At 34.7% G+C, this 24,022-nt stretch overlaps 3 protein-coding genes across 3 annotated transcripts; all 3 read left to right on the top strand.

The window, feature by feature from the left end:
* The first annotated feature begins 2,365 nt into the window (after nucleotides 1-2,365).
* LOC147383652 (pectinesterase inhibitor-like) lies at nucleotides 2,366-2,773 on the top strand. Its single transcript, XM_086427326.1, has one exon. It carries the CDS (start codon nucleotides 2,366-2,368, stop codon nucleotides 2,771-2,773), a length of 408 nt encoding a protein of 135 aa, XP_086283452.1.
* Nucleotides 2,774-5,698: 2,925 nt separating this feature from the next.
* Nucleotides 5,699-6,250, top strand: LOC147383651 (pectinesterase inhibitor-like). The gene has a single exon (XM_086427325.1). The coding sequence runs from the start codon at nucleotides 5,699-5,701 to the stop codon at nucleotides 6,248-6,250; it is 552 nt and encodes a 183-aa protein (XP_086283451.1).
* A 4,457-nt stretch (nucleotides 6,251-10,707) lies between these two features.
* On the top strand, nucleotides 10,708-13,267 carry LOC147383650 (pectinesterase inhibitor-like). Its single transcript, XM_086428402.1, has 2 exons — nucleotides 10,708-11,016; nucleotides 12,564-13,267. Exons 1-2 carry the CDS (start codon nucleotides 10,821-10,823, stop codon nucleotides 13,163-13,165), a joined length of 798 nt encoding a protein of 265 aa, XP_086284528.1. The 5' UTR covers nucleotides 10,708-10,820; the 3' UTR covers nucleotides 13,166-13,267.
* The last annotated feature ends 10,755 nt before the right edge of the window (nucleotides 13,268-24,022 follow it).

The raw sequence follows: 24,022 nt of genomic DNA, 5'->3' as shown, positions 1-24,022 counted from the left end.
TTTATGTGCACGAAAGAATTCCCCAAAATCTTTTTCTTTTATATATAAGTGTAAAGTTTTATTAATCAGAAAAGAAAGAACTACAAAGGGAGGAGGCTGAGGTAGCCCTCAAGCAAGAACAAATAAAAAAAAAACTAAGAATCACAAATGTAATCGCATCTTAAAACAAAATCATAAAAGAACCTCCCCCCCAAGTCCTTGCTCATCTATGTAGGATCAGCCAATTCTACGGATACATACAAATATATTCGGTCATTGCTTCCAAAAATCACTGACACTGATCAAAAGCAAAGGTTCACTATTTGTTCAAATTATTATTGAAGTGTTATTGAAGTTCTTAGCATGGTTTCAGATAACTTTGCAAAGCATGATTATGAGGATGTAAATATTAATGCAAAAATTAGTAGAACATCCCTCAATAACTGTATAGATTTATCAAAAACACATCCACCAATTGAATCCCCATTGACTCCGAGGAATCAGATTGTTGATGTTCTTATTGATCTCATGTTGGTACTTGTGTACATCAACTTTCTTGATCATTAGATGAAGATCTAAATAAAATGTAAATGTGTTGGTGTTATGTTCTTAGTGTGGGTGTTAGATCTTGCATCGTTCAATATTCTCACTTAAAAATTAAGGTTTTAAGCTATTAAAGACACAGCGCTCCACGCACGTAGTTTGATCACAACCTTGTGATGAGATATAGTGAAGATTGTTAGAGAATAAGATGCATGAGTTACATTGTATCATTATGAATTATTATTTCGGGACTGAAAATCAGTTATTGCCCCGGTCACTACCCATTTTAATTCCCAAAACGTGAATGTTGATAAAATTGTGGGGATGGAGTCATTTTCTTTTAGAATAATGCTGAAGTGACCTTAAGATTGGACCATCGCACACCTTGATGTGAAAGTGTATGGGAACCATAGATACTTTTCCTCGAGTGACAAACATTTATGGTTCATATCCACTTTCATGTAAAGATGTGCGATATGAGGTCCAATCTTGAGGTCACTCTAGCATGACTCTTTCTTTTAATACCAAAAAGTGACTATTCACAGTTTGGCTTTTTGGGAATTAAAATGAATAGGGAGCTGAAATGGGAATTTTGTCAAAAGTTTATCAAGTTTTGAAAATTATCTCTATACGATACTAGATTAGGTGGCATGTGCAAAGGCACATGTATCCAAATGGCTTACTTGAAAGTGGAAATTTTCAAAAAAAAAATAGTAATAAAAAAAATATTATTTTTTAATAAAAGTAATTATTCTTTTAAAATTACAAAATAAATTTTGAGGGGTCATTGAATAATCGTTTTTGCTAATCCTCTGAAAAACGGTAGTACAAGTGTAATTTTTAGAGTTACCATTAAAAACCTATACTTCAAAGTTTTTCAAGTTTGCATGAAAAATTATCATTCAAGTGTAGTTTTTCAAAATAAAATTTTTTCCAAAAAATTATCCGTTAAAATACATATTTTTTAAATTTAAAAATTTCTAAATTTTATCAAATGATAAAATAATTTTTTTTTTTACTTTTTATAAGTAGCATTGTATTCATGAAAAAAACCAAGTGAGTCGAGATGATCAACCTGGTGAAGCCTTACAAGGTAGAACTACTCACGCATAGAACAACAAATCCCATCCCATCTATACAAAAAGTTTTCAAAATACAGTCCCCTAAACTCCTTATATACTTTGGACCAGCAAAAGATAAGACCTAAGATAAATATAATTGTATCTGAACAATCTTTCCGTTTCCCCTCGAAGGTACGCCTGTTTCTTTCAAGCCACACCCCCCAAAGTATATACACCCTTTGCAATAAAATAAAATTTAAAAATACTAAAAATAAAATTAATTTATTATTTTATATTATAATATACTTGTTCATATAATAAACTATATTAAATTTTTTTTTCTACTTAGATTTGATGCCTTATTTCTTAAATTATTTAAGACATACCAATTAAACCCAGGTTGTATAATATACAGATTCGTGGCTAGCAAAAATGGAAAACACATAAAAGTTGGCGGACCTACTACATCTACACAGACATGAGCAAAATCAAATATAAATGGTGGATATATATACACACACACACAGGCACAATCTTGGTATGCGGTTGATGTGGCAAAGGCATAGAACCATACATAATTTTCATGGGATACACAGAAAAAAGATGTGTGGTTCTGTGCCCTTGTCACATCAGCCGCGTAGCCAATCGCCTACCAAGGCCACATGCATTCATCATTCACACACACACACACACACACACGTGTGTGTGTGTATATATATTCTGTGTATGTGTACAGCTTCTATCATACAATCTTCAAATAGAAGGATTTCAAAGAAAGAATAATGACCTCTTCTCTCCTTCATGGTTCCTACATACTTTCTTCTCTTTTACTGTTGTTTCTCTTCTTCAACCCAATCTCTGCAAGGGAGTCTGTTGAGACTACCAATTCCATAGTTAACCAGGTTTGCTCTAAGACTAGTGATCCCAATTTATGTGTCTCCACTCTAAGTTCAGATCCTACTGCCGACACAGATGATGTTGAATCGTTCCTAGTTTACTCTATCCATTTAGCGTTGCCCAATGCCACGGACAATTCCAACCATATCCTTTCAGGGATTCCGATTGTCACTGACCCTTATCCGAGGCAGCGTCTCAATAATTGTTCCAATATCTATAAAAGTGTTGTCTCAGGTCTTCAAACAGTTTTAGATGCCGTTGATGATGTTTATTACAAAAGAATGATGCAGTAACCACTGGAAATAACCTTTATAAGTGTATAGAATTACTGAAAGCTCCGCCGCAGTATGATTCCCCGTTAACACAGAGGAATCATATTGTTAAAGTTTTTATTGAACTAAGCTTGGTGCTTATTGATCAACTTCCAGCTCGATCCTTTACATACCTTGTTTTTGTTGTGTATTTTGTTTTTCTTTGCTGTAGCCTACTTTTCATGACTAAGGCCCCGATACTATAAAGTGCAACAATAAGATATTAGTTTTATGATAATATTATGAATCATGATAATCTGATTTACCAACGAGGCATACTCAATCGAAACCCATTAAAAGGTGATAGGCTCGGAAATCGTAGATCTACTCTCCTCGGGATACAAAACTACAGTTCCCATTAAAAGGTGCAATTTTGTACGTCAAGAAGAGCAGAAGAGAGCATATCTAAGTTTTCCGAGCCTATCATGTCAGGGATGTAGATTGAGTATGCCATGTGGGTCGATCCAATCCTGAGTTGGGCTGGATGGACTTCCTTTCTATTTCTTTGCGTCTCATTTTAACGGACCTCATAGTTAGTATAATCTGTGTGTGTGAGGGGAAAGCTGCCACCCCTCAAATTTTTTTTTCCTTTAGACAACCTCATCAATTTTGGTCATTATGTGAGAAGCCCCTACGTTTCAAATTGATGAGAAGCCGGCCCACACTGTGTCGCCCCCCTCTACGTGTTGGGGTTTTGTTATTAGTGTGGGTGCTACATCTTCTATCGTTCAATATTCTCACTTGAAACCAGGAAGATTTGCTGTTAAGTATTAAGGTATTAAGAGCATCTCCACTAATGTTGAGCATCTATTATAAATAAATAAAAAAAGTAAAAAATGTTACTTTAACTATTGTAAAATTTACTTTACCAATAGACTCAACATTTCTTTTTCTATTCTTAATATTTAATATTATTTTTCTTTACAAACAAATATTCGTTAAAACCTACTTAAATCTTATTAAGGGTAGTGAGATCACATCTTGGCATCAAAAAACGCAATCAGATGCCACAGGCTTGTAGTGAATGAAATGCTAAGAATTTTGAAATAAAAATTCAAAAAAATAATATTATTTTTCACCGTTAAAATTTCATTATAAAAGTTGGGGGTTTGATAGCTAGCCATTTCAACACCTTGGATCAAGCTCAAAAAGAAATTTTGAATTTTTTTTTTCATGAGTTTTCCAAGAAATCTAGGAGGATGTTGTGTTGCCAATGTTGTAATCATGTGGGCCCAACTAATTATTGTAAGAAAAGTGTTTTTCAATTTTTTTTTTTTAACATTAAGATAACTAGCTTTGGAGGCTCTCTATAGGTAGAGAGTCGAAGTTTTCTTTTTATTTGAACATTTACTTTTAAAGAATCTCTTGAAGACGGTTTTTTTCACACTCCACTCTTTAAAGTACATAGCCAACAAACTTTTAAAGAGTCTGTTGGAGATTCTCTAAGCTATATAGACTCAACAACAAGCTATATGCACCTAGTGTGATTGCACCATTTTGGTGCGATATGGTGAAGATTGTTAGAGAATAAGATGCATGAGTTACATTGTATGATTATGATTAACCATTTCGGGAGCTAAAAACCAGTTATTTCACATTTTGGCTCACTATTCAATTTATTTCCCTCATGATAAATTGATGCAGAAAAACATACGAGGCCAATGTGGCAAGGGCACAGAATTGTTAATTTTTTTTTCTTGTGTATCCCAAAGAAAAACTCTAAGGTTTTGTGCCCTTGCAATATCAGCTGCGTACAGACCGCGTATGTTTTCGAGTCAATTTATCACGGCTCCATGATTTATGATAGTAAAGATATGAGATTTGTTACAGTGAATCAAAATAACAAGTAGCATTGTGTGTAGAAAACCATACGTTTTCATGAGAGTTAACTCTTGTATCTCAAGAAAAAGATCCAACGGTATAATTATTATTATTTATTTTTGAAAGGTAACCATAAAGATGGGTTCTAAGAAAGTCGAACCTAAGACACTTGCTTAGTTGTCATCTTCAAAATTAATAATTAAAAAAAAAAAAAAAATTAAACGCCCGAATCTTGAATCATTATTCTTGAAGTCCACGTGCTTTTCAAACTAATACAGACTTACCAAAAGTGTGTGCCAAATCTTAATGGATCATAATATATATATATATATAGGGTCCCGTTCGCCACCCTTAGTTTTACCACACACTTTAACAAACGCGTTTTGTCTTACATGGGTTAGAAGTTTCGGAATGAGCTGATTTTTGGTGAGGATGATCTCTATCCTCACCAAAAATCAGCTCATTCCAAAACTTCTAACCCCATCAAAATTGATTTACAAAAAATGGACGGTCCACGATTTTTCAACGTGTAAACATGGGGCTAAACATTTCGGAATGGGCTGATTTTTGGGGAGGATGATCTTCTAATCATAGAGATCATCCTCACCAAAAATCAGCTCATTCCAAAACTTCTAACCCATGTAGGACAAAAAACGTTTGTTAAAGTGTGTGGTAAAACTTAGGGTGCTGAACATTTCCCATATATATATATATATATATATATATAGGCTTCAAATGGAAACTATGTAGAAGTTGGCGAAGCTATTACAACTAATAAATTGGGATCTCACGCTTGAATTGGGCCAAAGCTTCATGGATCATAATATACAGATTCGTGGCTAGCAAAGATGGAAAATATGTAAAAGTTGTCTGACGTACTACATCTACACAAACATGAGCAAGATCAAATAATGAATGGTGGATCTCACGCTTGGTTTATAGAGAATCTCCTAAAATATATATTAAATATTGTCACAATCACAAAAGATATGAAAAAAGGTATATAAAGATATATATTCCATGTGCATGTGTACAGATTCTTTCATCCAATATTCAAATAGAAGAGTTAATTTCAAAGAAAGAATAATGGCCTCTTCTTTCCTTCATGGTTCCTACATTCTTTCTTCCCTTTTAGTATTATTTCTCTTCTTCAACCCAATCTCTGGAAGGGTTTATGTTGGGTCTACCAATGCCATAGATGACGATGTTTGCTCTAAGACTAGTGATCCCAATGTATGTGTCTCCATAATAAGTTCTGTTCCTAAAACCGACAGGTCAGATATTATAATGTTCACTGGTGACATTCTCGATTCAGCAGCAGACAACGCCACAGACAATGCCAACTATATCATTTCACAGATTCCAATTGTCGGCAACCCTGACCCGAAGCAGCGTCTCAATAGTTGTTCCAATCTGTATAAAACTATTGTCTCAAGTTTTCAAACAGCTTTAGAAGGTTTGCAGCATAACTATTTCGATGATTTAAAGAGTAATTCAGCAACCGCGCGAAATGCCGTTGATAATTGTACAGGATTACTGACAGCTCTGCCGCCATATGATTCCGCTTTAACACAGAGGAATCATGCAATTGAAGTTTTCATTGATATAATCTTGGTGCTTATTGATAAGCTTCCATGATCATTTGCATACACCTTGCTTTTGTTGTTCTTTGCTGTAGCCTATGTTTCATCAATAAGGCCCCCAATAAAGAGCAATAATAAGATATCAGTTTTATGAGTGTGTGTGTGTGTGTGTGTGAGAGAGAGAGAGAGAGTCAGGGTAGGAGCCAGGAGGACCCAGAGGGGCAGCTGCCCCCCTCAACTTTCATTTTTTTCCTTTAGACAACCCTATGGATTTTGGTCATTATGTGAGAAGCCCATGTCACAAATTAATTGATGAAAAGCCCACTGCGTACTGTTGGCTCCCCTCTCCTCCCCCACTTTCAATTTTTTGCCTCCTTCCATTTCAAATATTTTTGGTGATCATTTGGACACCCTTATACATTTTGCGCCATGTTTTCAAAAGAGCCGTGATAAATTGTGACGGCAAAACATAAGCAGTCTGTACGTGGCTCGTGTGGCAAAGGCACATAACCATAGAACTTTTTCTTCAAGATACATGCGGAAAAGATCAACGGTTCTGCATGTGCTCTTGCCACTTCAGCCGTGTATATGTAGACTGCATATGTTTGCTGTGACGATTTATCATTAGTCTTTTCAAAATGCAAAATGAGGAAATGTCCCTTTACCATGCTGCCTCCTCTCCGTCCTGTTCTCAATTTTTGTGCCTCCCTCCCAAATATTTTGGCTGATTTAGACATCCTCGCATAAGTTGGTGAATATTTTACATACCTCTCAAACTGATGTAATGCCATTTGACCATGCCCCTATCTTTGATAACCGAGACACCAATTACGCAAAAACTGGAAAATTTGACAGAAAAAATTGATAGGCCAAGGCCCACGAATTTTAGAAATTGAACTCTGACTGTCTAGGACCGTCAAAATTCTTGATATTCTCAAATTTGAGGGCTTAGAGCTATCAAATTTCTCCCATCCTTCATTAATTTAACAAGTTCGACCCGTCGAAAAAAAAAAAAAAAAGTTGACAATGAAAAATTTGATGTCAATTCGACTCCTTAGTCGGTCAAATTTGGGGTTTTTTCACATTGTGACCCCTCTACCAACGGTTGTTTTTGGAGATGCAGTTTTCTGGGCTTAGACCTAGGGAATTCATCCTTGTTGTAATGTTCAATGCTTGTAGTGATGTGGGTAGTATTGGAAAAGGAAAGCTAGTTCAAGATTATTTATTGAAGTTTTGTATATTTGATCCCAAATGTTCTATAAGAACCACAGCTTGTTGGCATGTATGTGGAATTTCATGCGAAACCAAGTGGCAAATCGACTAGCAAGTCTGGGTTCAAGTACTAAATCATCGAATTTCTGTAGTTGGTTGGAGAGTCTTTCAAATTAATTGTGAAGAAAGCATACGTTCTTACATAGATTAGTTGTAGTTGCTAGGGACCATAATTTGTTAAAACCAGAACACAAATTGTGTGTTTTGAATCCCATATCATACACATGTTTGATACCAACTCATCTATCTAGAGTTTGTAATAAGGAGGTCATCTCTAGAATGGGTCACTGAAAAAAAAAAAACATATGCTCAGTGGATGGATTAAATGTGTCTGCCTTGAGATCCATCTTGTTTTACAGTTAAATGTATTTTTGTTTCAATCATACAACATTAGAAGTTTGATAAGAAAGAATTCCTCTAAGATGATTGATTGTTAAGTATACAAACTCATGGATGTGGGATGTTCAGGAATTCCTGATTTCTTTATCATGTGCATGTTACATTTTAAAACACAAATTAAAAGAAAAAAAAAAAAACATTAGGACTGGTTTTAATACCTGTGATAAGATTTATATTTTTAAATTAAATAACATTAGGGGTAGGGGTTTCAATGGGATACCCATTTAATCGAATCGTGATCAGAACCGAAAATCCCAATCCTGATTCCCTTTTTATTGGAACTGATTAGATTTAGGTCTAAATAAAACATAACCGATAGGAATTAGAATTGTTCAGTTCTATCCAATGGGTACCCATGGGGTACATGGAATTAATTTATTTTATCATTTCTTTTCATACTATGGATGATTTAAGGTATTCTTTTTTTTATTTGAAATACTTTTCTTCTCATTCAATTTTTGAGAATTGTAATCGATGGGTACCTGTGATTTTTGGCAGTTTTGGCTCTGTTTCTATTTATTTTGAAACCAGATTTGAAACTGACAAGAACTGGAACTAAATTAAATATAATAGTTATGGTTCTAAGCTCCTTAGGAATCGAACTAGAACCAACCCATTGACAGCCCTAATTAGAGGTAGTTATAAACCACCGTATATTTGAATTTTTTTTATAAACACAAATAGTGGTAGCTTAAAACTGCCTCTAAAAGCCTTACTAACGTCTAATGGTCGAAGTTAGTGATCGTAAAAAAACTGTTATTAATGTTTGGCGAAACCGCTGTGAAATCGCATAAATTTAAGTTGATAATGCCTTCATATTTTGTAGTGTGTTTTCAAACTAATGACACGTGCCACTTTGACTTTGTTCTTTCTTTATTTTTAGTTTTTTTTTTTTTTTGCTAAGTAAGTAAAGGCGTATTGATATAAATGAAATTTACAGTGAGAGAGATCCTTGATAGGATAGAAGTCTGAAATGTGGAAGATCAAGCTTATCCCCTAGATAACATTTCTATGCAATCAAAGGAAGACCATTAGAAGAAACAAACGAAACAAAACTGCGATCTTGAAATTGCTGTAGTTGATATTGGTTTTCTCTCAAAGCAATAAAAAATGACCAAAGTGTCCTTTGTTCTTCAACTTCTAATAAAAACTCTTGAATTTTCTTCCCAAAATCGATCATCTTCAAAGTGGACAATCTTATCATTAACTATATTTTTCCCCCTAGAAGAAAATACTACCTTCGCCCCTGCATAAGAGAAAAGTGCTCTCTTTGTAGAGGTGGGAGAGAACATAAAATAAATAACTAAATAAGTAGTATAATAGATTCTTATTTTTATTATCTTTACTATAGTGAGAGTAAGTGGATTAGAAGTGGTTCGACCCAATGACCACACCTTTACATTTAAACTTAATATAATTAGGGTTATTTTGATCAAAATAAGGATGATTGCAAATCATGAATCACATTGTTCTATTTTGAGAAGTACAAAAAAATATCATCTTTTTACCATGAAATCTTCAAAAACCCTTTAGTTAATATTTTAAATTACAAATAAGCTCTTATAACACTTGTGTATGCACATCTCACGTCTAGTACTATACATTAATAAACTATGGTGACACATTTGTCTTTTTAAAGAAGAGTTGCGATATAGAGCGATGTCCAAATTCTTATAGTAGCATATAATGGAGAATAAACACATCAGGAGACACTCCCTTGACCTTGTACTTTTCTTGTACGGTTCTAATATTCCCCTCAAGCTATCTCATCATCAATATTATCTTCTTATTCCAAAGGTAGTTTTTTGGTAAAAAAAAAATTAATTAAGGTTTTTTAGTCATTTTATTTTAGCTCACAGGAGAAGACTGTGATCATGTGATGTGTCAACAGTTTGTAAACATAGGGATATCTCAAAGTGTAATGATCTTCTAACTCAAGTCTGACAGAACTAGCTCAAAAACTCAACCCCGTGGCATGTGCAAGAATCATAGATTTTCCCCTCGGCATACACAATTTCACATGCACATGCACATAAACATATGCAGTTGTGTATCAAGGGGAAAAATTGACAATTCGTGCACATGTCACATCAATGCATTTTAAAGTTATTCTATCAGATTGAGTTAGAAAATCAGCATTCTATGCCAAATATCTACCAAAAGGCAAAGGGTTGTAGTGTTGGATAGCCAATCTGGTAATCCATGTGAGCCCAACGACCCTTTGTAAGATTGAAATCTTATTAATGCTAGTAGGCCTGTCAATGAATAGCCGAAATCCGAATCCGAGTCCGAATTTGAAAAATCGGATACTATCCGAAATTTTCAGATATCGGATTCGAATTCGGATGCATTTTTAAGATTCGAATAGATTTCGGATACGAATTCGAATATCGCTACATCCGATTCGTTAATATCCGATCCGAATCATTTTCTCTTTCTTTATATATAGTTAAACATTAATTGAGATAAGACACATCTGTGTTACTTTATATATATATATAAAAGACAATCCCTCTCTCTTTCTCTCTCTTTATAATAAACACAACTCATTTACACACTCTCTCTCTTAAATAAAGACAAGACATTAATTAAGAAAAGACATGTCTGTTTTACTTTATATATATATATATATATATATAAACGATCCCTCTCTCTCTCTCTCTCTCTCTATAATAAAGACAGCTCACTTACACACTCTCTCTCTTAAATAAAGACAAGATATCTCTCTCTCTCTGTTTAATAAATACGAGACATCTCTTTTTTATTTATTTATTTTTCTTTTTCTCTGTCTCTTTTTATAAGACAAGGCAAGGCAAGACATGTGGTGGATAACCTTTCTTCCCCTCTCCCTCTCTCAATTCAAACTGTGCAAATACTCTGTAAATGATTTCCATAGCGTGCCTGAGCTTCAATTCAACTAGAATTAGAAACCATAAGCTTGAGATTCAAGACCAATGGTAGATATTAGAGGGAAGAAGGTTTGGGAGGGAAGAAGGTTAATTTGGGAGCTCGTCGTCTGTAATGGTATACTTTCACTTCAGTATACCAAGCACTTCCCAAACAAGATCATCAATGGTATAACTTTAAAGGATGCATTGATACGATTAGCGATGAATTGGGTGTTTTGCCATGGAAAATCTTATTTTTCAGGTAATTTTTTACTTTATTTAATTCTTATTTTACCTGTAAATTGACTGTAAAAAATCAAAGATTTTTTTATTATTTAAATTCGAATAAAATATTTTCGGATATCCGATAATTCTTTCGAATGCGAATTCGAATAGTGGTTAGTGATATCCTATCGGATTTGAATTCGAATTAAAATACGAATATTACTATTTTTTTTCGGATTCGAATTCGGATATAGCACTATCTGATCGGATACCTATCCGTTGATAGCCCTAAATGCTAGTTTGACTATGACAACTAAAATCTTAAACATTCCAAAAAAATATATATATATTGATACTTCGAATATATTCACTGTTAGAAGGTATATTTCAGTAGTGATTTGAAGATCTGAACGCTCTCTTACGCTATAGTCTTCCATTTAACAACTTGCATGGTACTAGATACTTCTAGGAAGAATAATGATGAATACACGGGGTTGGGTATGTGGCTGGGGCATAGAGCTGCACTTCTTTTTCCTATGTATCCTGATGAAAATGATTTATGGTTCTGTGCCCTTGACACATCATCCAACCGCGTACTAAGGCCGCATGCAATCATCACGACTCTTCTAGGAATCTCTAGAATTTATGCCTACCAAGATAACCACATGGAGAAGATTAATGCTGGACATCTTGACGTGGTGGCCCGCGCATGCTCATAGAAGCATTTCTCCAAAATACGAGTAAAACACATCTACGGACATGTGTGCCACCATGTCAAGGTGTCCCCCCGCTGAGGTCACTATAGCGCAACTCCAAGGAGAATGATTAAAAATTTAAACTATCAACAGACTAGTGATACTGGATTGGCATTGATTTTAATTAATGGGTTAAGAGGGTAATAATAATAAAAAAAGAGTCCTGCTCTCCCACATTCGTTCCTGGGAGAGAGCTATGCGATTGAGGTTGGTAACCGTTTGAGTAACAACACAAATCTCTATATTTTCTGCCGCGTAAGCAATTTGCAATGCCACTCCCCTCCATAGGTCTGTAGAGGTGATAATTCCAGGTAGTTAATGATTCTTCCACACCTGTGTTGTTTTCTTTCCCCGCCTTAAAAGAGCAGACAACAATGCTACAGATCATTATCATTAGCTTAACCCCGGTGTATCACTAGCCATTAGCTATGGTGGTAGTTTCTAATTACAAGCAAATTTACTTTATGATCTGGAAACCCATTGAAACAGATTGGTTTATTTGGTTTTTGTTTGATGTAATTGTTCTCAAATTAGGAGTTTGAGGTATAGTTTCACAACACGTTGAGTCGACCCAAAAGTCTTAATAACGCTTCTAGAGAAACTCCAGCTTCACAAGTGCATTCCACCATGTAGGAGTTGGACTAGGACTAGAGAATTTTCCAAAACTAGTTAACACTAAAGTTGATGCACTTTGAAACACACTTAATGTTGTAAATGGTGAACACAGGCACTACAATCTTCACACTAAACACCTTATTTCCACACACAATTGAATGGTGTTTGGTGTATAATTGGGGACACCTTATGTATTCTATGTGCATGTGTACAGATTCTTTCATCCAATATTCAAATAGAAGAGTTAATTTCAAAGAAAGAATAATGGCCTCTTCTCTCCTTCATGGTTCCTACATACTTTCTTCTCTTTTAGTATTATTTCTCTTCTTCAACCCAATCTCTGGAAGGGTTTATGTTGGGTCTACCAGTGCCATAGATGACGATGTTTGCTCTAAGACTAGTGATCCCAATGTATGTGTCTCCATAATAAGTTCCGTTCCTAAAACAGACAGGTCAGATATTATAATGTTCACTGGTGACATTCTCGATTCAGCGGCTGACAACGCCACAGACAATGCCAACTATATCATTTCACAGATTCCGATTGTCGGCAACCCTGACCCGAAGCAGCATCTCAATAGTTGTTCCAATTTGTATAAAACTATTGTCTCAAGTTTTCAAACAGCTTTAGAAGGTTTGCAGCATAACTATTTCAATGATTTAAAGAGTAATTCAGCAACCGCGCAAAATGCCCTTGATAATTGTACAGGATTACTGACAGCTCCGCAGCCATATGATTCCGCTTTAACACAGAGGAATCATGTTATTGAAGTTTTTATTGATATAATCTTGGTGCTTATTGATAAGCTTCCATGATCATTTGCATACACCTTGTTTTTGTTTTTCTTTGCTGTAGCCTATTTATCATCAATAAGGCGCCCAATAAAGAGCAATAATAAGATATCAGTTTTATGATTATGATTGCGTGTGTGTGTGAGAGAGAGAGAGAGAGAGAGTCAGGGGAGGAGCCAGAAGGGCCCAGAGGGGCAGTTGCCCCCCTGAACTTTCATTTTTTCCTTTAGACAACCCTATGGATTTTTGTCATTATGTGAGAAGCCCATGTTTCAAATTAATTGATGAAAAGCCCACTGCGTACTGTTGGCCCCCCTCTCCTCCCCCACTTTCAATTTTTTGCCCCCTTCCATCTCAAATATTTTTGGTGATCATTTAGACACGCTTATATAGATTGGTGAACATTTGGGCCATGTTTTCAAAAGAGCCATGATAAGTTGAGGCGGCAAAACATAAGCAGTCTGTACATGGTTGGTGTGGCAAGGGCATAGAACCATAGAACTTTTTCTTCAAGATACATGCGGAAAAGATCAACGGTTCTGCATGTGCATTGCCACTTCAGCCGTGTATACATAGACCGCGTATGTTTGCTGTGACGATTTATCATTAGTCTTTTCAAAATGCAAAATGAGGAAATGCCCCTTTACCTTGCTGCCTCCTCTCCTATTCCTGTTTTCAATTTTTGTGCCTCCCTCCCCAATATTTTGGCTGATTTAGACATCCTCGTATAATTTGGTGAATATTTTACATACCCCTCAAACTGATGTAATGCCATTTGACCATGCCCCCTATCTTTGATAACCGAGACACCCGTTATGCGAAAACTGGAAAATTTGACAGAAAAAATTGATAGACCAAGGCCCACGAATTTTAAAAATTGAATTCTGACTGTCTAGGACCGTCAAAATTCTTGATATTCTCAGATTTGAGGGCTTAGAGCTATTGAATTTCTCCCATCCTTCATTAATTTGTCAATTTCGACCTGTCGAAAAAAAAAAAAAAAGTTGACAACGAAAAATTTGACGTCAATTCAACCCCTTAGTTGGTCAAATTTGGGGTTTTTTCACATTGTGACCCCTCTACCACCGGTTGTTTTTGGAGATGCATTTTTCTGGGCTTAGACCTAGGGAATTCATCCTCGTTGTAATGTTCAATGATTGTAGTGATGTGGGTAGTATTGGAAAAGGAAAGCTAGTTCAAGTTTATTTATTGAAGTTGTTTAGATTTGATCCCAAATGCTCTATAAGAACCACAGCTTGTTGGCATGTATGTGGAATTTCGTGCGAAACCAAGTGGCAAATCGACTAGCAAGTCTGGGTTCAAGTACTAAATCATCGAATTTCTGTAGTTGGTTGGAGAGTCTTTCAAATTAATTGTGAAGAAGGCATACGTTCTTACATAGATTAGTTGTAGTTGCTAGGGACCATAATTTGTTAAAACCAGAACACAAATTGTGTGTTTTGAATCCCATATCATACACATGTATGATACCAACTCATCTATCTAGAGTTTTTAATAAGGAGGTCATCTCTAGAATGGGTCACTGAAAAAAAAAAAAAAAACATATGCTCAGTGGTTGGATTAAATGTGTCTGCCTTGAGATCCATCTTTTTTTACAGTTAAATGTATTTTTGTTTCAATCATATAACATTAGAAGTTTGATAAGAACTAATTCCTCTAAGATGATTGATTGTTACGTACGTATACAAACTCATGGATGTAGGATGTTCAGGAATTCTTGATTTCTTTATCATGTGCATGTTTCATTTTAAAAATACAAATTAAAAGAAAAAGAAAAAACGTTAGGACTGGTTTTGATACCTGTGATAAGATTTATATTTTTAAATAAAATAACATTAGGGGTAGGTGTTTCAATGGGGCACCCATTTAATCGAATCGGAACTGGAACCAAAAATTCCGATTCTGATTCCCTTTTTATTGGAACTGATTAGAGTCGGGTCTAAAATAAAATATAATCAATAGGAACTAGAAATGTTCAATTCTATCCAATGGGTACCCTGGGGTACACGGAACCAATTTATTTTATCATTTCTTTTCATACTATAGATGATTTAAGGTATTCTTTTTTATTTGAAATACATTTTTTCTCAATTAATTTTTGAGAATTGTAATCGAAGGGTACTTGTGATTTTTGGCAGTTTTGGTTATGTTTCCATTTATTTTGAAATCGGATTTAAAATTGATAAAAATTGGAATTGAACTAAATATAATAGTTATGATTCTAAGTTTCTTGGGAATCAAACCGAATCGACTTATTGATAACCCTAGTTAGAGGCAATTATAAACCATCGTATATTTGAATTTTTTTTTTAAACACAAATAACGGTGGTTTAAAACAGCCTCTAAAAGCCTTACTACCTCCTAATGGTTGAAGTTAGTGACCGTAAAAAACTGTCATAATGTTAGGCAAAACTGCTGTGAAATTGCATAAATTTGAGCTAATAATGCCGCCAAAATTTTGTTGTGTGCTTTCAGACTAATGACATGTGCCACTTTGACCTTGCTCTTTCTTTATTTTTAGTTTTTTCTTTGCTAAGTAAAGGTGTTTTGATATAAATGAAATTTACAGCGAGAGGGAGATCCTCGATAGGGTAGAAATCTGAAATGTGGAAGATCAAGCTTATCGCCTACATAACATTTCTTTGCAATCAAAGGAAAACCATTGGAAGAAACAAACAAAACAAAATTGCGACTTCGAAATTGCTGTCGTTGATATTGGTTTTCTCTTAGAGTAACAAGAAATGACCAAAGTGTCCTTTCTTCTTCAACTTCTAATAAAAACTCTTGAATTTTCTCTCTAAAATCAATCATCTTCAAAGTTGACAATCTTACCATTAACTATATTTTTTCCCCTAGAAAAGAACTTCGCCCCTGCATAAGAGAAAAGAACTCTCTTTGTACAGGTGGGAGAGAACATAAAATAAAAAACTAAATAAGTTAGTATAATAGATTCTTATTTTTATTATCTTTACTATATTGAGAGTAAGTGGATTCGACCCCAAAACTTATATCTCATAAATGATCCCACCTTTACATTTAAACTTAATATAATTAAGGTTATTTTGGTCAAAATAAGGATGATTGCAAATCATGAATCACATTGCTCAATTTTCAGAATTACAAGAAAAATATCATCCTTTTACCATGAAATCTTCAAAAAATATTTTAACTTACAAATAAGCCCTTCTGACTCTTGTGTTTGGACATCCCATGTCTAACATACATTAATAAACTACGGTGACACATTTGTAAACATAGGGATATCTCAAAGTGTAATGATCTTCTACATTAATGTAAGACAAGTCTGACAGAACTAACTCAAAAACTCAACCACGTGGCATGTGCAAGAATCATAGATTTTCCCCTCGGGATACACGATTGCACATGCACATAAACATGTGCAGTGGTGTATCCAAGGGGAAAAATTGACGGTTCGTGCACATGCCACATTAGTGCGTTTTAAAGTTATTCTATCAGATTGAGTTCAAAAATCAACACTCTATGCCAAATCTTTACCAAAAGTAAAAGGGTGGTTGTGCTGGATTGCCAATTTGGTGATCCATGTGAGCCCAACGACCCTTGGTAAGATTGAAATCTTACTAATGCTAGTCTGACTATGACGACTAAAATCTTAAATATTCCAAGAAAAAATATTGATACTTCGACTATATTCACTGTTAGAAGGTATATTTCAGTAGTGATTTTAAGAGCTGAACGCTCTCTTACACTCTAGTCTTCTATTTAACAACTTGCATGGTACTAGATACTTCTAGGAAGAATAATGATGAATACACGGGGTTGGGTACGTGGCAAGGGCATAGAACTGCACTTCTTTTTCCTGTGTATCCCGATGAAAATAATCTATGGTTTTGAGCCCTTGACACATCAATTGCATACCCAACTGCATACTAAGGCCGCATGCAATCATCACGACTCTTCTAGGAATCTCTAGAATTTATGCCTACCAAGACACCCACATCAAGAAGATTAATGCTGGAGTGACCTCAATGGGGGACATCTTGACGTGGTGGCCTGCGCATGCTCATAGATGCATTTCTCCGAGATACGAGTAAAAGGCATCTACGGACATGTGTGCCACCATATTAAGTTCCCCCCCCCCCCCCCCCTCCGCCCCCGCGGTTCACTCGAGCACAACTCTAAGGAGAATGATTAAAATTTTAAACTATCAACAGACTAGTGATAGTGGATTGGTATTGATTTTAATTAATGGGTTAAGAGGGTAATAATAATAAAAAAAGAGTCCTGCTCTCCCACATTCGTTCCTGGGAGGGAGCCATGCGATTGAGGTTGGTAACCGTTTGATTAATAACACAAATCTCTATATTTTCTGCCACGTAAGCAATTTGCCATGCACCACCTTGTTGTCCCACAAAATTCTAAAACCAAGTTGATCAAGTTTCTACCTACAACAAAGCTCCGACAATCGCCTGACCAACAAATCAGACGAAAGATCGGCATGTTCTCTCTCTCTCTCTCTCTCTCTCTCTCATCTCTTCATATTTTGTTGGTATAATTCGAGTAGTTGTAATACAGTGTGAGAGATCTTCAACTACAAATCATAAATATTACAAAACCTACTCATCTTTACTAGCTGGGAAAATGATTCCCTGGAACTGGGCAAATAATCAAGATCTAGTACCCATAACTTCCCTAGTCAGATCCTAAAAGAGTTCAATGGAACAAATCACAATTATCCACAATACAGAAATCTTAAGTTTATAGGACAACAGAAAGAATAGCATATCTTTTTTTTAACAAAACAACCCTAGAACCCCATCTGAAACTAAATGTATAATTTCAAGTTCACCAATTTCAAATCTGAAATGCCCCAATGACATGAGTTGAATGAGAAGAAGAATGAAATAGAATTGCCAAATATGCATAATTGGAAAATTTATCGAATTACAAGAATCAAACAAAAACATATCTTTTAAGATCATACAATTCATACATAAAGCAAAATACCCTACTTCGTCTTCACTTTATCCCAATTACTGTATCGAATGTGTAGTCCCACAACATTAGATCGAGAATCATCTTCGTCTTCACTTTATCCCAATTTGCAAATTGAATGTGTAGTCCCAACTATATTAGATCAAGAATCGTCTACTTTCAAAGTGGATAGACCTCTCGTTAACCCTGGATTTGTACTACATGATCACAATGGACAACCAAGCCTACTGAAGGATTTACACCATCCAATTAAAGTTGAATGGAAATTGTCGAAGTACTAGAATTTGAGTTCTCTCCAATTCCTTGTGAATTCTCACAAACAACTAAACATTGGATTTGTAGTTGATTCTCAATGTCAAGTATGATATTTGGACTTGAAATTAGACTTCTTAAAAAAAAAAAAAAAATACTAAATCCCTTTTTAGAAGCATCACAAAGTGGGTCACTTACATAAGTTACATCAACATCAAGATTAACATTATCTTATTCCAAAGGTTCAAGATGGTAGATTTTGAAAGAAAAAAAAAATTAAAGTTTTTAAATCATTTTTTTCAGCCTATAAGAGAAGACTATGGTCAAGCGATATGCCAACAGTTTGTAAACATATGAATATCTCAAAAGGTAATAATTTTCAAACTCAACACTGATAGAATAACTCAAAAACTCAACGACCTGACATGTGCAAGAACCACAGATATTTTCCCTTGGGATGCACAATTGCACATACCCCTAAACATGTGCAGTTGTGTATTGTGAGGGAGTTCCTGCACATGACACATTAGTGACTTTTTGAGTTATTTTGTCAAATTGAGATAGAAATTCATCACTTTATGTCAAATATTTACAAAAAGTAAAAGACAAATGATTTTTGAACTCTAACGTGATAGCCAGACTCAAAACTCACCGATGTGCCCTGCGTTGAGAATCATAGATTCTTTTACTTGAGATACACAACTGTACTCTTGAGATACACAAATGCAGATGGCAGATCAGTTGTGTATCCCAAGGGATAGAATATACGGTTCTTTGCCCATGCCACATCAGTGACTTCCTGAGTTTTCCTGTTAGGTTGATTTCAAAAATCAGCACTCAAAGTAAAAGGGTTGTGGTGTTGGATTGCCAATTCCATGTGAGGCCAATAACCCTTAATAAGATTGAAATCTTACAAATGCTAGCCTGACTATTAAATATCACAGACGACTAAATTCTTAAACATTCCAAAAAAAAAATATATATTGATACTTCAACTATATTCTCTCTTAGAAGGTATATTTCGGTAGTGATTTTAAGATCTGAACGCTGTCTTACACATTAGTCTTCTATATAATTAACAACTTGCACAGTACTAGATACTTTTAGGAATCTCTAGAATTTATGCTTAGCAAGATACCCATAAGGAGAATGATTAAAAATGAAAAATATCAACAGAAGAGTGATAGTGGATTGGTATTGATTTTAATTAATTAATGGGTTAAAAAGGTAATAATAACAAAAAAAATCTAAAATAACGAATGTTGGATTCGTTTATGTGCTTTTTTGTTATATTACCTAATAGCAAACCTGGACCTCTTACCATAAAAGGTTGGGGAGAATTCTTGTTGGGTCAAAATATATTCCAAAAATGGAAATATATAATGGTAGACGAGCTGCAACAACTACACCCACACGAACGAAATCATCAAATGAATTGGAGTCGTGATAATATGACTCCGCAGGTGGCATATTCAAATGACTCCATGACGTGATAAGTTCGGGTATAATAGATCTGAACGCCTCGGGATACAAGATTGCACTTCCCCATAAAAAAATGTATCCCGAGGGAATCATGTATCCCCAGACGTACAGATTTATGGTTCCCAAGCTTATCCACGTCATGGAGTCATTTGAGTATCACACCTGGCAAGTCATATTATCAGGAATCAATAAATGGAGGATCTCTCGTTTGGGGTATAAAGAATACCCTAAAATCTGAAAGTAACGTCACAATCCTAAAATAAATAAGGAAACTTTCCAATACAAAAGTTATAAAAGCGAATAAATTATAGTGTACAATTCTATCATCCCATATTCAAAAGATATTAAGAATAATGGCCTCTTCTCTCCTTCATAGTTCTTATACCCTTTCTTCTCTTCTATTACTACTATTTCTCTTCTTCAACCCAATCTCTGCAAGGGTGTCTGTGCAGGTTACCAAAGAAGTAGTTAAACTTCTCTGCTCTAAGACTATTGATGAAAATTTGTGTCTCAACGTTCTGACTTCCGATCCTCGTACCGACGTTTCAGATCTTCAAAGCCTCCTAGGTGTCTCTATCAATTTAGCCCTTACCAATGCATCAGACATTTCTAACTATATAACTTCATTGCTTCCTATTGTCGATGATCCTTACCCAAAGCAACGGTTCGTTGGTTGTTCCGATATTTATATAGGAGTTCTCTTTACTCTTAATTTTGCTGCAGAAAGCTACAAAGATAAAGATTACACAGAAGTCAGGACTAATGCAAGAACCTCAGCAAATACTCTTGATAATTGTAGACAGTTATTGGGACAGGCACCGCCCGTAGATTCACCGTTAACAGAGAAGAATCATAATGCTGCTGTTCTTATTGATCTCATCTTGGTGATTGTGGATGAAGTTTGATGATCATATATAACTTACTTATTTTGTTTTTATTTTACTTGTAGCCTACTTTACATGAGTAAGGCCTGAATAAAAAGCATTAAGTAGATACCATTTTTATGATTTATATTATTTTTGGTGATTAATCTTTCTTATAGTGATAATAGAGCGTATATTTGATGGAATCATTATTGGTATATTTCAGAATAACAGCAAGTTGAGGTAGAGACTAAAGAACTTTACACAAGTAGGTGGGTGGATCCACTATCCTCCTTGATTGAATCATAAATAAATAACTAGGACGCTTGTTTTACAAATCCATATCAACAATTATGAATCACTATTTCTAGATATAAATGGAAATTTATCTGATATATGTTTTCTAGTGATTAGTCCCCCAAGTAGAGTTAGGATCTCAGACAGTTTGTGTTGGTATAATGGATTATTTAGTTTCTTCTATTCTCTTTCTTTTATTTTTCAAAGTAATCAATAGTATTCATAAGGAGAGAGAGCAATAAAATAAATGTCTTCAAAATATAGATATTTACAGAGAGAAATACCCAAGCCAAATAAGTCCACTAAAAGGACGAAACCAGGTAAGATCCATATCTTTATCATCCAAATATTTTGGATATTAAGATAGAAATATCTCCTGAAATAAGATATTAAAAAGAGAGATATACATGTAAATGAATTAAGCCAAATCAATTCTCCTCAGCTCACTCTGAACATTGCACTAGAGACATTCTCTTATCTAAACTTAGATTCTAATATCTAATTTTAGTAGATGGAAGGCAATCAAAAGAGACATGCTGATCATTTTGGACATGACTAATCATGATCAGCATCAGTAAATGTTTGATGGAAATTGAAAAAAAGAAAAGAAAAGAAATCATTAGTACATGCACTTTATGTTTTGAAATATTTATAATCTTGATTATCTTAACTAATCTCAGAGAGAAAAAAAAAAAAAACAAAAAAAAAACTTATTCTTCTATGAGAAGGATGCTTTCGATGCCATGTCCCAAAATAAAAGGCCATCACCTATAGCCTTCAGTAAAAAAAAAAAAGAAGGGACAAGTTAGAAGGGATTATCGTGTGAATGCATCTCATGTGATGGATAAAAACTGTTCAATAGCAGAGGTGTAGAAGGTCGGTGTTGAAATTGGATAAATAAAAAATAATTGAACAGATTCAAATTAAATTATGCCCTATGTTTTATAGAGATTATACAATCCCTCCTAAGGCTAATATTACTCTTAATAGAAGTAATAATCATCTTAGTCTTACATGTCCCACATTACTACACATACTATTGTACTACTAGTCTAGACATGTCAAAATAGGAAAACAAATGAAACATAAAGACAGTAACTTACTAATGATTGCCTTATCTCCTTTGAGGCCTGAGCGGTTTGACGTGATCACTGTCCTGCTCATTCCTTCTCCCATAAAAACAATATTTTTCTTTGTCCAACTGAGCTCCACATTTTCTCGGTAGAAGCCGGACTCAATAATTATACAATGCTTCTTCTTGCTTTTGTTCGGTGTGGCAGCCACAGCACTAACCATCGAGGTGAAGTCACCGCTTCTGTCAAGTGCAACAGTAGAATCCGGCTAGCACTCAAAATTGTATTTTCTGTGGTGCTTATTGTGCACGATATTGTACACAACAAAATAACTGAACAACAGAACTAGCATTAACTTCAACCACCTTGGTATTCTGTCCAAAATCTGCTCCTGTAGTGCCCCAAGAATAGCAGCAGGAGTCAGTCGGCATGGCCTTTGGTGGTGCTAGAACTTGGTTTGGTGCTGCTGGTTGTGCTGCTGCTGAAGAAGGTGTCTCAGTCATTGATCTTTGCTTATGCTTTACCTGCATTTAAATTCTTATTATTTACAATCAGCCAATTATGTTTGCTGCAGCTCATGGATGAAATCACAGTACTGGAAATAATCATAATCATGTTTATAAAGATAATCAAAAGGTTGAAGGTAATAAGAATAATATGTATAAGAGTATCAGATTTAAATATTTAAACATTTTTTTTTGCTAAGCAATAAAATATTTAGAATTATTATTCTTATTACTCATGTTGATTACTACTACATAATCTCCCCAAATGGGGCAAGAATAAAACTATAATGAAACTTTAATTGATCTCTACTATATTTTGCAATGAATTCATAGTCATAATTGTCTTCTTCACCAAACATATACCGGGGCATTCAACTCCCAACACCCTACTTAATAGATTGACAAAGAAGTGAAAGCCATAAGAACCTCATAATATGATGTTTTAGAATTAAGATCAAAAGATAGAAAAACTGTTCAATAAGGCAACAGTTCATCTCATCTTAAAATGAGTCAAAAGAAATTTTAGTCACGACGACATTATAGAATTTTTAATGGGGAAGTAATCTGCCTTCATCAAATGTGACCAAATATCTCTAAAGAACATGATGCATGGCATGAAAATACAGCTCAAAGATCAATTGAACCCATCTTTTTGTACAATGAGGTGTTGCACATTTACTATTTAATTTACAGAAGGTCATTTCCAATTAAATCGATAAGCATTCTTTGATTCTCTACTATAAAAACCATGAAATACCTCTTTTGCTTTAGAAAAATGTCAACTCAGGCTGAACTTGTTTTGGAAGAGGGGATCACCTAACCCATTTCAAGGCTTTAAAAATGATAGGGATGATATGGTAAAAACACTAATTATGCATGGATCTTAGAGGTATTGCTTCATTTTCTACAGGAAAATACATGATCTTCTCTAAAAGCAACTAGTTTTGTATACATCCTTGAATTTAAAGAGAAATTCTCTATCATATTTTTGAGAGAAAATTATAAAAATCATGTATTTCAGATGATTAAAAGGTTACAATATAAAAATTATCACTACTAATACCACCACCTTACCTAATACCTACATACCTAAAGTACGCTTCAACACCAAGAGACAGAAAAGAGGGGAAATGGGATTCCACCTTACCTTTCAAAAGAACCAAAACTCATATAGGTGATGTTGTCGGTATCAAAACTGAAAGACGACAAATATTTAATAGGGTGACAATGTACATTAAAAGGAGTGCAAAAAAAAAAAAAAAGAAGTTTTAATTCACTACAACAATTTTGATCTACAGCGGCGGTTTATAACAGCGGATAATTTTATCCGACGCTATATGTACCTTTGTTGCAGCGGATAATTTTATCCGCCGCTATATAAGTTCTTTTTTGCAGCGGATAATTTTATCCGCC

The sequence above is a fragment of the Akebia trifoliata genome, chromosome 16 (genome assembly GCF_017979445.1).
Source record: "Akebia trifoliata isolate Shusen 1 chromosome 16, ASM1797944v1, whole genome shotgun sequence".
NCBI lineage: Eukaryota > Viridiplantae > Streptophyta > Magnoliopsida > Ranunculales > Lardizabalaceae > Akebia > Akebia trifoliata.
Note: the sequence above shows the minus strand (reverse complement) of the source record. Positions and strands in the feature narration are given on the sequence as shown.